General features: G+C 45.4%; 1 protein-coding gene across 3 annotated transcripts; it reads right to left on the reverse strand.

Annotated features, from left to right (window-relative positions):
* Positions 1-333: 333 nt before the first annotated feature.
* On the reverse strand, positions 334-14,707 carry LOC139535515 (epithelial membrane protein 3-like). Of its 3 annotated transcripts, none has more exons than XM_071334988.1 (6): positions 14,551-14,707; positions 6,701-6,721; positions 4,071-4,193; positions 2,686-2,788; positions 2,252-2,392; positions 334-2,048 (listed from the first exon to the last, which is right to left on the reverse strand). In XM_071334988.1, the coding sequence occupies exons 3-6, from the start codon at positions 4,146-4,148 to the stop codon at positions 1,873-1,875; spliced, it is 498 nt and encodes a 165-aa protein (XP_071191089.1). In that variant the 5' UTR covers positions 4,149-4,193; positions 6,701-6,721; positions 14,551-14,707; the 3' UTR covers positions 334-1,872. The 3 variants fall into 3 exon arrangements, with proteins under 3 accessions (XP_071191089.1, XP_071191088.1, XP_071191086.1); XM_071334987.1 differs by lacking the exon at positions 6,701-6,721 and adding an exon at positions 7,126-8,724; XM_071334985.1 differs by lacking the exon at positions 6,701-6,721 and having other exon boundaries at positions 14,551-14,706.
* Between the last annotated feature and the right edge of the window lie 457 nt (positions 14,708-15,164).

A 15,164-nucleotide genomic window follows, 5' to 3' on the forward strand; every position in this document is an offset into this window, starting at 1 on the left:
CCCACACCTTCTATTGACTCTCGAATTTCCACCGTCCGTGCTCAGAAATGATGTCTTGAGATACGGGTTTCTACAAAGTGGAACAATCATTTTGTCAGCTAATGATGTTATTTGACCATAAAGTGTTTTTTAGAGTAAGATAGTAATGTTGTGGCGTAAGTGTGGTAGCTACCTACGAATGCCCCTTCACAGGAGTGTCTCTGAAGCTCAAAGAACATAATGGCACACTCTACATTATTATTATAGTACAGCATACTGGAGTTCTTCACAATGGGCATGTGGTAGGAATATAAAGAAGCTTTCACAGTGGAATTAAACACACAAGAGCCCCTCTGCTGTTTTTTTCTTGCTGATCATGAGGAACATTTTATGCAGTCAAATACTTCATCACAGAAACGACAGAATTAAACCAAGCTGCAGCAATATTGCCTACGGTCAAAAATGTTCAATTAAATGAAGTGACACAATTGATAGATTAAATGAAAAAAGGTGTGTTTCACAGATACAGTAATAGTATGCACACGATACATACACTATATATACAAAAGTATGTGGACACCCTTTCAAATGAGTGGATATGGCTATTTCAGCCACACCCGTTGCTGACAGGTGTATAAAATGTAGCACACAGCCATGCAATCTCCATAGACAAACATTGACAGAAGAATGGTCTTAATGACAGCACTTGCGGCACGGTCACAAGATGCTAACTTTCAAACAAGTCAGTGTGTCAAATTTCTGCACTGCTAGAGCTACCCCGGTCAACTGTAAGTGCTGTTATCGTGAAGTGGAACGTCTAGGAGTGTGGAACGTCTGGTGTGGCCTACCGCGAAGTGGTAGGCCACACCAGCTGACAGAACGGGACCGCCGAGTGCTGAGGGTTGTAGCGCATCAAAAAAAAATGTCTAACCTCAGTTGCAACACTCACTACTGAGTTCCAAACTGCTTCTGGAAGCAATGTCAGCACAATAACTGTTTGTCTGGAGCTTCATGAAATGGGTTTCCCTGGAGGAGCAGTTGCACACAAGCCTAAAATCACCATGCGCAATGCGGAGTGGTGTAAAGCTTTCCGCCATTGGACTCTGGAGCAGTGGAAACGCATTCTCTGGAGTGATGAATCACTCTTCACCATTTGGCAGTCAGACGGACTAATCTGGGTTTGGTGTATGCCAGGAGAACACTACCTGTCCGAATACATAGTGCCAACTGTAAAGTTTGGTGGAGGGGGAATAATGGTCTGGGGCTGTTTTTCATGGTTCGGGCTTGGCCCCTTAGTTCCAGTGAAGGGAAATCTTAACACAACAGCATACAATGACTTTCTAGACGATTCTGTTCTTCCAACTTTGTGGCTACAGTTTGGGGAAGGCCCTTTCCTGTTTCAGCATGACAATGCACCCGTGCACAAAGTGAGGTCCATACAGAAATGGTTTGTCGAGATCGGTGTGGAAGAACTTGACTGGCCTGCACAGAGCCCTGACCTCAACCCCATCAAACGCCTTTGCGATGAATTGGAGCGCTGACTGTGAGCCATGCCTAATCGCCCAACATCAGTGCACGACCTCACTAATGCTCTTGTCGCTGAATGGAAGCAAGTCCCCACACCAATGTTCCAACATCTAGTGGAAAGCCTTCCCAGAAGAGTGGAGGCTGTTATAGCAGCAAAGGGGGGACCAACTCCAAATTAATGCCCATGATTTTGGAATGAGATGTTCAATAGCAGGTGTCCATATACTTTTGGTCATGTAGTGTATGTAACTCTCTTTCATCGCACATTGTGTCTCTGTTGTTGTTCACCACAGTCGAGTGATAACAGGATAACAGTATCAAGTAATACTGAATGATGCTGCTTATTGCCCTCACGTCTGTCTTGGCTCACTGCCTCTTGCGCAGGTGGACATATAGAACTCCACTGAAGAGCAGGAGGGGTACACAGGACCATGCCAGGATGAAGCAGTAGCCAAAGTGACCCATGCTCAGGTCTCTAGAGTCCTCCAGGATCTCCTTACGTTGGAACGTGAAGATGAGCGAGGCAGCAAATGATGTGAAACCTGGAGGAGCAAAGCAAATAGGGGACAGGGAGGGTAAATTATCTTCAGAGAATAAACGTGTGTGAATCAATAACCACAATTAACAGAGAATGAGGAAGCAACTTATCTAGGTTAATGACAAACCCTCTAAAATAATATACAGTAAGTAAACACACAAAGTAACTGGCTGCCATAAACTGTGAAGTTCTGGTCCAGTACAGTACCTGCGAAGACCTGACAAAGGCCTGTGAAATAGAAGACCCCGACTTTAGACATGGTGAAGAGCTGACCCAGGAAGACCAGGAAGGAGATAGAGCAGAAGACCACAGAGAGGACCATCAGGGCTTGGACAACCTGCAACCAGTCTGGAGGAACAAGAGAAGAGCCATAAGACTTCAGCTTTTATTTCTTTCATCACATTCCCAGTGGGTCAGAAGTTTACATACACTCAATGTCATTGGGACCGACACACAGACACATTGAATATGAAGACTATATTGGAAACACAAAATACAAACATCATGCACATGATCACTCAAAGGCATAATTACACCGAATAATGGTGGGACGCGGTTATATAAAGTGACATCCTCATTCACATGTAGAGTAGATCCTAAAGATCACATGTAGACTGGATAAAACTTCCTATTTTATTTACCATTTTCATTAGAGGCAGCACACAGCCAGTTTCCCGTTACGTTGTCATGAATGCAGTTATACCAGAGGTCTGTGATCTCAGCATCGGTCCAGACCCACCAGGACTAGAGAGAGACACACAATACAAGAAAGGTTTAGTTCAGCAGGCAGGTTCTGTGCATGGCAATCTGCCCATATCATAAAAATGGGTAGGCTACGTCCCACTGTTGGGTTCCTTCAGAGCTTTCGATGTGATTGGATATCCATAAATCAAATTCCTGCATATTATATAAGGTCACGGTAGGTTTATCTTAAGCACCATAGTACTATCCGTATGTTGATATTCAACATTGTTGTGGTTGCTCTCTTCAGCCTTTGATACTCATATCAGCAACATATGCCAGGAAAGGGAGTGCTGCAGTGTCGGATTTGGTATTTTGGTATTATATTAGTATCCCCATTAGCTGTTTGAGAAAGCAGCAGCTACTCTTCCTTCAAAACATGAAACATGACATATTATAGAACATTAATAGACATGAACAGCTCAAAGACAGAACTACATAAATGTAAAAATGGCACACATGGCCTACATATCAATACATACACACAACATAACTAGGTCAAATAAGAGGCATTGTGAGGTGTTGCTTTATCTGTTTAAAAAAAGGGTTGCTCTTCATTTAAGCAATATGAGATGGAAGGAAGTTCCATGCAATAATGTCTCTATATAATTCTGTACACTTTCTTGATTTGTTCTGGATTTGGGAACTGTGAAAGACCCCTGGTGGCATGACTGATGGTGTAAGTGTGTGTGTCAGAGAAATAGCATTGTATTTGGGCAAACACAATTTTTCCAACAGTTTGCTAAGAGCTGGCAGCAGGCTGAAACGTCTGCTGTTAGAACCAGTAAAGGCTGTTTTACCACTCTTGGGTAGCAGAATTCCTTTGGCTTCCCTCCAGGCCTGAGGATAATTTCTTATGTATTATTATTTTTATTTAACTAGTCAAGTCAGTTAAGAACAAATTCTTATTTACAATGACGGCCTACACCGGCTAAACCCGGACGACGCTGGGCCAATTGTGCGCCGCCCTATGGGACTCCGAATCACGTCCGGTTGTGATACAGCCTGGATTCGAACCAGGGTCTGTAGTGACGCCTCTAGCACTGAGATGCAGTGCCTTAGACCGCTGCACCACTCGGGAGCCCCCGAGACTCCCTCTAGACTCTGATTAAAGATATGACAGATAGGAGTGGCCATAGAGTAAGCTACCATCCTCAGTAGCTTTCTATCTAAGTTGTCAATGCCAGGAGGTTTGTTATTATTGATTGATAACAATAATTGTTCTACTTCTCTCACACTAACTTTGTTAGTTGTTGAGATTGGCTAACAATGGAGAGTGTCTCACCTTCTCCATGGTAGCGATGAACAGCATGGCCAGAGTGAGCAGATGCAGCACAGTCACAGACATGAGCAGGAGAACCATGATGGCTGCTGCTGGGAGCTTCCACTGAGGCCACACCCAGTGGTCCTGGACATAGACAGAGTCTTGAGACAGTGGCCTGAAACACTGCTCTCTCTCGCTTTCTCTCTCTCTCTCTCTCTCTATCGCTCTCTCAGGGGGAAACATGTTCACTTTCATCATGCTCCTCAACACATGCCTGCAGTGACTATCTCTCTCTGCCTATCTATCAACCCACCACAGGCATCTTAGTCAGGGGAATAAGTCAAGGGAATCTAGAGAGCCTGAACTGCCTTTGAAGAACATAGCAGAGCTCCAACATGCTGTAGGTTTAGTAAATACATGTTCTGTCACTTGTCTGAAACCCCTGTCTGCTGCTACTATTATTACTATTATAATTTCAATCAGACTAGAAACATGTACAGTTGAAGTCGGAAGTTGACATACACCTTAGCCAAATATATTTAAACTCCGTTTTTCCTGACATTTAATCCTAGTAAAAATTCCTTGTCTTAGGTCAGTTAGGATCACCACTTTATTTGAAGAATGTGAAATGTCATAATAATAGTAGAGAGAATTATTTATTTCAGCTTTTATTTCTTTCATCACATTCCCAGTGGGTCAGAAGTTTACATACACTCAATTAGTATTTGGTAGCATTGCCTTTAAATTGTTTAACTTTGATCAAACATTTCGGGTAGCCTTCCACAAGCTTCCCACAATAAGTTGGGTGAATTTTGGCCCATTCCTCCTGACAGAGCTGGTATAACTGAGTCAGGTTTGTAGGCCTCCTTGCTCGTACACGCTTTTTTAGTTCTGCCCATAACTTTTCTATAGGCTTGAGGTCAGGGCTTTGTGATGGCCACTCCAATAACTTGACTTTGTTGTAATTAAGCCATTTTGCCACAACTTTGGAAGTATGCTTGGGGTCATTGTCCATTTGGAAGACCCATTTGCGACCAAGCTTTAACTTCCTGACTTATGTCTTGAGATGTTGCTTCAATACATCCACATAATTTTCCGTCCTCATAATGCCATCTATTTTGTGAAGTGCACCAGTCCCTCCTGCAGCAAAGCACCCCCACAACATGATCCTGCCACCCCCGTGCTTCACGGTTGGGATGGTGTTCTTCGGCTTGCAAGCCTCCCCTTTTTCCTCCAAACATAACGATGGTCATTATGGCCAAACAGTTCTATTTTTGTTTCATCAGACCAGAGGACATTTCTCCAAAAAGTACGATCTTTGTCCCCATGTGCAGTTACAAACCGTAGTCTGGCTTTTTATGGCGGTTTTGGAGCAGTGGCTTGTTCCTTGCTGAGTGGCCTTTCAGGTTATGTCGATATAGGCCTCATTTTACTGTGGATGTAGATACTTTTGTACCTGTTTCCTCCAGCATCTTCACGAGGTCCTTTGCTGTTGTTCTGGGATTGTTTTGCACTTTTCGCACCAAAGTACGTTCATCTCTAGGAGACAGAACGCGTCTCCTTCCTGAGGGGTATGACGGCTGCATGGTCCCATGGTGTTTATACTTGCGTACTATTGTTTGTACAGATGAACGTGGTACCTTCAGGCGTTTGGAAATTGCTCCCAAGGATGAACCAGACTTGTGGAGGTCTACAATCTTTTTTCTGAGGTCTTGGCTGATTTTGTTTGAATTTCCCATGATGTCAAGCAAAGAAGCACTGAGTTTGAAGGTAGGCCTTGAAATACATCCACAGGTACACCTCCAAATGATTCAAATGATGTCAATTAGCCTATCATAAGCTTCTGAAGCCATGACATCGTTTTTTTTTTAAAGGCACAGTCAACTTAGTGCATGAAAACTTCTGACCCACTGGAATTGTGATACAGTGAGTTATAAGTGAAGTAATCTGTCTGTAAACAATTGTTGGAAAAATTACTTGAGTCATGCACCAAGTAGATGTCCTAACCGACTTGCCAAAACTATAGTTTGTTAACAAGAAATTTGTGGAGTGGTTGAAAAATGAGTTTTAATGACTCCAACCTAAGTGTATGTAAACATCCGACTTCAGCTGTATGTAGATGTATCTCTTTCCTGTGAGCCTGTGCACATATATACAGATGTCTAGAAGCAATGCAGGACAAGATTACTGTATATCCCATCCCCATCCTCATACTGTAAATAATCTAATATGCATCTCTATCCAACAACAAATGGCTGGAATAAGAGTATTTCTCGAGAGGAGTTCATTTCGCAGTCTCCTCTAGCTTGCCCATTCAAGCTGGCCCATTCAAGCTGGCCCATTCAAGCTGGCCCATTCAAGCTGACCCATTCTGACAGCGCCTGTTTATGGGATGAATGCCAATGGAGGACTAAATTCAGACATTCAGTTCCAGAATAGAGCAGACTGTGTGTGTGTACTGTTCTTTTCCTTTCTAAATTCAAATACAACACATACATGTTCTCCTGCGTGAAATACTGAGAGAGACATCCGTTTCCATTAGTTTGGTAATGACTATTCTTAAAGGTATGTGTCTCGTCACATTCTTTATCTGGTTGGCATTAGGCTTTTTCCACTGCTGAGGTAAACTGTACTGTTTATGTAGTACTTACCTAGTACGAAGAGGAGCAAACCTGAGGAATTAACATATTAGGAGGGAGAATGTACAGTTCTGAATATAACTACTGTTCCCCGAAGGAGGGAATGAGGCAAAAAATACTATGGGGAGTCAACGACCAATCATATTCACATGAAGAAAACTAAAATCACTCCCAATGGGCCAATTGATGCCGAGACTGCCCTCGGAAGCCCCACCTTCCTGGCTATAATACAAACGCTCGCATTTATTTCCTCAATTCAGTACCGCTCTTCAGCAAGCCCAAACCCCCTGACGACACGGGGCCAAAATATGTTATACCTCGTTCCCTCCTTTAGGGAACAGTAGTTATATTCAGAACTGTACGTTCCCTTTCAGTTGGTCACTCGGTATAACATACTATGGTGATATACAATCTGTAAGAGGACCTGTAAGACTTACTGTAGTACTGTAGTCCTAGCAACTTTGGAGGGACCGTGGCTGGAGATGAGCTGGGCTCCTCATCAGGAGCAGGTGGGGGCTTGTTGTTGGCTTCTGAAGCCCCCCTAACTGGAACAGGGATGACTCTTAGCTTAGAGCCAGGTAGTGGCCCCTGGGCTACAGCTGGTGGAAGAGATACTGAGACAGGGGCTAAGGATCCCTGGGCTGCGGCTGGTGGCAGAGAAGGAGGTGCTGGCTGATGATCTGCATCAACGGCGGTCTGTGGCCCTGTGGATACAACACGATGGCTCTCTGTTGCAGGAGGTGGTGACCTGAAGACAGGGCCAGCTTGTACCTTCAGGCTCAGGTCTGGCTGGGCTGCCATGGTAGGTAGAGAACGCTGCCCCTCCTGAGTGGAAGGCGCTAAGTCTGACCTAACAGGGGTAGGCTCAGCCCCATACTCTGTGGCAGACTGGAACCTGAGGGAAGAACGGGTTAGTGTTGTAGTAATCAGCAGGAACCCTGGGGGAAGGGGCAGGCTGGGACCCATCTGTGGTAGCTGGTCTGGGCTCCGGGACCGGGGTAGGTGGTCTGGAGCTCCACGATGGCTGACTGCTGACTGATGCTCAGACTGGAACACCTTGTCAGGAACAGGATGGATAGCCATGCTGAGGGCAACATGAGAACCAGTGGCAGGGACAGGTAGATACACCCTGGCACCGTCAGCGGGCTGGTTCTCCACACTGGAAGTGTCTGGGAGCTGATAGGTAAGTACAGTATGTCTCTTAGCTGGACCACTAGTGGAGGAATAGCTTTCAGACAGGTGTGGTGAGTGCCGGGACTGAGAGAACTCAGCTGCTGTTGGAGGAGGCTCTTGGTAGCTGCACTGTAGGCTTGGAGTGTCACTCTGATGACGCGGCAGTAGTGACTCATCACATGCTGGAGGCCACGGTGGAGGGTCAGTCAACTCACAGTTGTCATACTGTCCATCACAAGCCTTATCCTCTTCATTGGGTGATGGCTACGCATGCTCAGCAGGATCTGATGCGGGCCGTGGTGGTGTCGGCAGAACTCTCTCTGCTGCAGGGATGCCTCAGGATGAGTGCTCTGTAGAGGCTGGCTTAGTGAGAGAGAGTCTAGCTATGGACTGGGGTATGAGCTCTCTTCTTGTTGCTCACGTAGCTGAGTGAGACTATACTTCTGTCCTCGTGGCTCAGATGGGAGTCTGGGACAGACCTCTACTCTCTGAAGGTCTCCCACTCATCTGGAGTTGTGTCCCATCTGGCCTGGCTGGAGAGGAAGGGACTGGGTGGAGTGAGGAGTGTTGTCTTGGCAGCTCCCTCAATAAGAGGCTGAAGGTCGTCTTCTTTCCCATGTGAATACTGTGCATACTGTGCATACTGTGCATACTGTGCTGTGCTACTACAAGGTTAGGCGTGGCGCCGTGGATGATCAGACCAGGTCCAGGCTTCACCGGTAACTCGCTGCATCTTGATCTGGGAGTAAACACTTTTACCCGGCTTGAACGGACCACAATGTAGTGGAGGGATAAAGGTGTATTATTCTTAGGTTGCTGGTTTGGTATGGGTGTACTTGCATCCGGGCCTCGGTCAGGATGCACTGATGGGAAGACACAGTGAATAGTTGACTTGCAGTTTACTTGAAGATAGACAGTATATAACAGCACCGTATAAAGGCAGCACAGCATGTACAGAGCTACGGCTTGACACAAGGCACACTTGGGTGTGAAGGCGTGTGTGGATGTGGATGTGTGTGTATGTGTGGTTTTCCTATAGGAGGAAGCAGATAACAAAAGTGCCATCAATATCAGGAATGATATACAGCTATTAATGGCATTGCATGACAATATAAACTATATGACATCACTATAACAGGTTATTACACATAAAAGGCTTAAACTAAAGCACCACTAGCTGGCAATAACACATGAATGACTATACCATTACTAATAACTGAATGGATGGAATCTCACTGAATCCCATAAAGACATCGGAAAGGGTGGGACACAACACAGTTACCCAAGTAACATGCGCCGGCGCCATGTTAGGCTTGACTAGCTAATAAATGCTAACTGTATTAATAGGCCTAATACACTGGAAAGGCACGCTAAAGTGCTATCTTAACCCAAATAGTATGCAAAGGCATACATCAATATAATAGACTGGTGTATAATAACTCCTCATACAGTATAACTGAAATGACTGTTATGGCTGCGACCCGTCGTCCACTAATAAAGGACTACCACGGACGGGCCGCACGTGTTATAAACCCTCTCTCTACCTTTATTTATCCAGGTTAGTCTCACTGAGATTAAATCTATTTTTCAAGAGAGACCTGGTCCAACCAAGGCAGCAGCAGGGGGAAACAATGCTTGAGACAAATATCAGACAAACTGTAACATCTTACAGACATAGGCACACCATCATTTTTTGGTTTGTTTTAGGTAGACACAAATACATTTAAATTACAGAAACATACAAGCGCCATAGATGAACTAATCAATCAAATGTACCACCTTCACCAAGTCCTAATGACAATCACATTCCTCAGTAACGTGTGAGTCAAGCAAACCTTTAAACTCCTCCAAGGAAACAAGATCCTGGAGTTTCAAGCTGGCCTGGAGAGAATTCCAAGACCACCGAGCTGAGTAGCTTAAAACAGTTTTTGCAATGATCCGTTCTGATTTTAGGGACCGTTAGAAGTAAGTAAGAGTGAGACTTTAACTGGTATTTATTTTCTGACCTTATCAAAGAAGAACAGAGATAAAGTGACAGTTTTCCAAAAATGGCCTTATTGATCATAGCATACCAATGTTTAAGCCTACATAGAATCAGTGAAGACCAGCTGACAGCACTATAGAGATCACAGTGGCGTGTCAGATGCTTTTGGTCGGTAATAAACCTAAGAGCTGCATGATACACAGAATCAAGTGCCTTCAGGGTAGTGCTCGAGGTCTGCATATAAATGACATCACGGTAGTCCAAGATAGACAGCAATGTACACCGTAGCAGCTCTTTTCTGACCTCCAAAGAAAAACAAGCCTGGAAAAAACACTATTCTCAACTTGATCTTCTTTACCAGGTCCTCAACATGATTAGTGAAACTCAGCCTCTCATCCACTCAAACTCCTAGATATTTGTCTTTACTTGCTCTATAGACTTCCTTTCCAAGGTAGTAATATACCATGTATTTTGTTTTAGAGCAAATCGGAACAAGCTTCAAATTGTACAGATTCTGTTGAATGATGTTAAAACCCATTTGAGTTTGTTTTTAAACCAAAGTCAAACTACTGCCGCTTGAATAGAGAACAGTGTCATCCACATAAAAATGTACAGCAGCTGTCTCAATGTCTCCCACTGTTGTTGACATTGGGTTAACTGCCTTGTTCAGGGGCAGAATGACAGATTTTTACCTTGTCAGCTCAGGGATTTGATCTTTCCGGTTGCTAGTCCAACGCTCAACCACTAGGCTACCTGCCGACATGAAATGCAACTTACTGTTCAAAAACACACACTTAAAGCTGCAATACGTAACTTTTTGGGAGACCTAACCAAATTCACATCTGTGTTATAGATCTGTCATTCTCATTGAAAGCATGTTTAAGAAGCGGTAGATCTGTTCCATGTGCGCTATTTCTATGCTTCCAGTTCATAAGTTTAGTTTTTGCGTCTTTTTTTTTGTGGTTTTATACACCAGCTTCAAACAGCTGAAAATACAATATTTCTGCTTATGAAAAAGACATTTCACAGCGGTTTAGATGGTACAATGATTCTCTATCACCCACGTTGAGTGATCCAGGAAGATACGTCGCCCTGAGCGACAGGAAATGCGCACTGCTCCATACGAGCAGATAACAGGCCATGTGTAGGAGTGAGAGAGAACGTGTACCCCTATGCCTGTTGATGTACGCCACCACCGTCCTGTTGTTGGACCTTACCATCACATTCTGGCCTTCCAACATCGAAAGGAAACGCCTCAGCGCTAGCAAAACAGTCAGTAGCTCTAGATAATTCATATGCTGCGCTCTTTGCACTGTTGACCAAATCCCTCTTTCCGAGTAGCCCACACACAGCGCTCCCCATCCCAGTAAGGATGCATCTGTCGTGATCACCCTGCTGAACACTAGGTGGCCCATGAGAATCCCCTGCAACAGCAGTCACGGGTCCCTTAGGCACCACGGGGATACCTTGAGCAACCGATGGCCGTGGCGAGATGCGTCCAGACACATAGCAACCACCCAGCACTGAAACAGACGCATCAACAGAAGTCCCAGAGACACCACAGCTACAGTATCATAGAGGCCATCAGACCCAGTAACCGCAGGCACAAGCGAAAAGGCACAGAGTGCCCCAGCTGAAACCTTGCCAGACAGAGCCGGTATGCGACCCTCCTCTGTTGGGACAAAAATGCATGATTCAGAACCGAGTCCAGAACGAGACCCAGAAACTGAATACGCTGAGCCGGCATCAAACAATCTTTCTTGTGATTCACTATGAACCCCAGAGACTGAATATGGGAAACCAACTTGTGGAGCTCCTCCTGTTCCCTCGACACCGCTACGACCAGCCAATCACCCAGATAGGCCAATACTCCTATCCCTGGCACCACACCGGTGCCAAAGCCGGCTCCACCACCACAGAAAAGGTGCGGGTGATAGGGAGAGCCCGAAAGGCAGGACCAGAAACTCATAGGCCACACCCTCGAAATCAAACCACACCCTCGAAATCAAACTTTCTGTGAAGAGGATGTTTAGCCACATGAAAATATGCATCTTTCAGATCTACAGATTTGAACCAATCAATGGGACGCACGGACAACAATAGCCGGTGGAGTGTGAGCATTTTGAACTTGCAAACCTTGAGGTGCTTGTTTAAAACACAGAAGTCCAGGATAGGACATAACGTTCCATCTCTCTTGGGAACTAAGAAGTACCGGCTGTACCAACCGCTCTGTACTTCAGACATAGGGGCCACCCGAACAGCCTGCTTTTGAAGGAGAGAGGAAATCTCTCTCAAGATAGACGCTAGGACCTCGGGGACCATTGACATAATGATGCACAGGAGGAGGATGCACAGGGAACTGCAGACAGTACCCCCTCGTCACCGTCCTCATTAACCAGTTAAACTGTGCATGCCCGCCACTGGACAGATCACGCTGCCAGTCTCCTAAACATTATCTCCTGAAGGACTGGGATATTTTTTGTTGTTGTTGTCATGCTTGTTTTCATATCCACCACAACCGTGCGTCTGAATGTGGGGAATGCCCACAACTGGATGATACCACACTCTCAATACCCCTGAACACAGAGGAATCTTGGGTAGAAACAATGTGCTTTCATGGTACTGATACACGGACCACACCGGGTTTAGGGACTTTGGCAACCAGTAACTTTCCCCCATTGACCGAGCCACTTGGGAGCACTGTTGCCACCGTAAATGCTTGGGGAGGAGGGCCCCAAGAACATGTCTCCTCCAGCTAGGTTTGTGAGGTCTGCTTCTTTCACCCTGCTCTCCTTTGACCCAGCATGGCATCTGTGCCAAGACGTCCGCCACTGACCAGAAGCACCAAGACGATCAAAAACTAACCTCGAAGCTGCCCCCTGGTCCGGGGCATCCCGGCTCTGGCCTAGACCCTTCCCATCACGCCTTGGGAACTGCCGAGGTGCTCCGGTGAAGGATCTTCATGGGAAAAAGACCCGTAGAGCTGCGTCCTCTTTCTGTTTCTCCCTGAAATGGGCCTGTTAGGACTTCATAGCCAAGCTTAAAAACCTTTTGGTGAAACTGGCTCATCAAAATACATACGCCTGTCCCTCTCAAGAATTCAGGACAATGTCAACCAGAGGTGGCGCTGAGCCACCACCGCTGCTACCATACTTTCCCTCCAACTAGGATAGTACTGTGGGACAGACACAGCACAAAATCAGCCGTTGCACGGATTTTGTTGAGAAGCTCTGAAACTGGCGTCCCTGCCTCCACAGTCTTATTCAGCTCCTGCAGCAAATCGATATGATACATCTGCAGCATTGTGACCACATTCAATGACCGGGCCGCCACACCCCTCACCCTGGTACACTTTGTCCAGCTGACCTGCCGGCACGGTTTATTCGGCAGCACCGTGCTAGGATTGGCCCCGTTGTTAGCATCTGGAGCTCAATTACTCACCAGCTTTCCATCCATCAGACTGCAAACATGCCCTGCCTTCTCCATACCCTCTACAATCACGAACTCGCCATAACCTGGTAGCACCAGCCTGGCTGAATGAGGGGAATCCCAGGTCGCCTTTAGCTCATCGGCTAAACTCTTTATACAGGGGTAAGTGACACTTCACCGCGCTGAAGGGACAGGAGGTAAATACCTTCTCCCAAACCTGGAGGAACTCTGCTACGGGGGAGAAGACACCCAATCCGTCTCCAGGTGATCTGCCACCCGACGACACAGCGCCATCAAAGGCGCATTAACCACCAATGGTTCACTCTCCACCACCAAATCCAAAGCTGGGGCTTTAGGCTGCCCCAGAGCTGCCCCTGAGCCAACCAGGGATAGTATAGCATCACAGGAATCTAGACTCTGAACACTGCCAGAGAAACCGGAATGAACTCCTACCACCGATGCTGCTCTCACTCGGCCTCAGACAACGGAAGACCCGTCATACTGAGCGTGTTTCACCCCAGGCAAACAGGACAACACTTGTGAGTATAACCTAGGGTACGGTCGGAGGTTGAAACTCAGCTGGTTAGCCTTTTTGAACCTACTCTTACCACTGGCCGTCTTAGTCAAGCAAGGAAGCACCTGCTACACAAGCAGACCAGAAAGAACAGAAAGAAGTTAGCTTTTATCAAACACAAAACCCGATACCAACACCCAAAACTCATAACATTTAGGGGTACCAGTACTCTCTCCCCAATAACAGACACCTAAGTTGGAGCCGAAAATTGTAATCTTTGTGTGCTTGAAAAGTTTATAAATTGCGTGACCCTTTCTCCCTTTAGGTGAGCTGAAGAGTGAAGAATTGAGGAAATGAATGCGAGCCTGGTATTATAACCAGGAAGGCTTCCGAGGGCATGCTCAGCATCCATTGGCCTGTTGGGCGTGATTTCAGTTTTCATCAAGGGAATATGATCGGTCTTTGACGTTGACTCCCCATAGTATGTTACGCCGAGTGAGTGACTGAAAGGGAACTGTTGCGTGAAAACAAAGTACATTGACTCTGATAACATTACACTCTAGATTGAGAATAACAATTATATTCAATTATATACTTTCACTGATTCTTAAAAGTATCTATTTCGAAACACACATAATGATGTTGGTATATAGTATATTTGTGTTACTGTTAAATCAAAGCAAAAACACAATAGATATCACTATAACCAAAGATTTATCAAGACTGTTAAGTCAAGTTCAAAGCTTTGATATTGTGACTTACCTTAGATTGCAAATTTCAGTTCCTGTGGCCAAGTGGCTGGTTCTGTAACCCTCAGTAGCCCTCTCTCTTCTGCTGCAATCGGGCTTTTCTCACAGATGCCAATCTCCTCCCCCTCTACTCTTCGTCTTCTCCCACACTCTGTCTCCAAAATTTAGAGAAAGACAGGGGTTGGAATGCAGTGGGATATAGGGGGAGTTTTAAACTTCCATTTCCTCTGCCCTCCCCCAAAGTCTACAGTCTGGACTAACTGACTAGAAATGACTACTGACTACCCACTGCACTGGACCCACCCACAGTCATAAACCGAGTCAATCACATGAAAAGCTACATATTGTAAACGTTACATTCGAATGTTGGCATGGTATACATACAATGTGGAATAATTAATACTTTGCTTTCGACCTGTTCCATAACCCTACAGCAAATTGTAAGAGTGGAAATATGTAATATACTGTATGTGTTCAGTGTCAGTTTATAGAGACAGAAGGATCTTAACTGTCATATCAACATACATTATTATTACATTTGTCAGGAGCAATTTACCTAATGTATTTGTTTTGTCAAGTTATATCCAAAGTCACACTATAGTTGAGTAGAGTACCAGTTTAAAGTGA

Source organism: Salvelinus alpinus, chromosome 12, assembly GCF_045679555.1.
Source record: "Salvelinus alpinus chromosome 12, SLU_Salpinus.1, whole genome shotgun sequence".
NCBI lineage: Eukaryota > Metazoa > Chordata > Actinopteri > Salmoniformes > Salmonidae > Salvelinus > Salvelinus alpinus.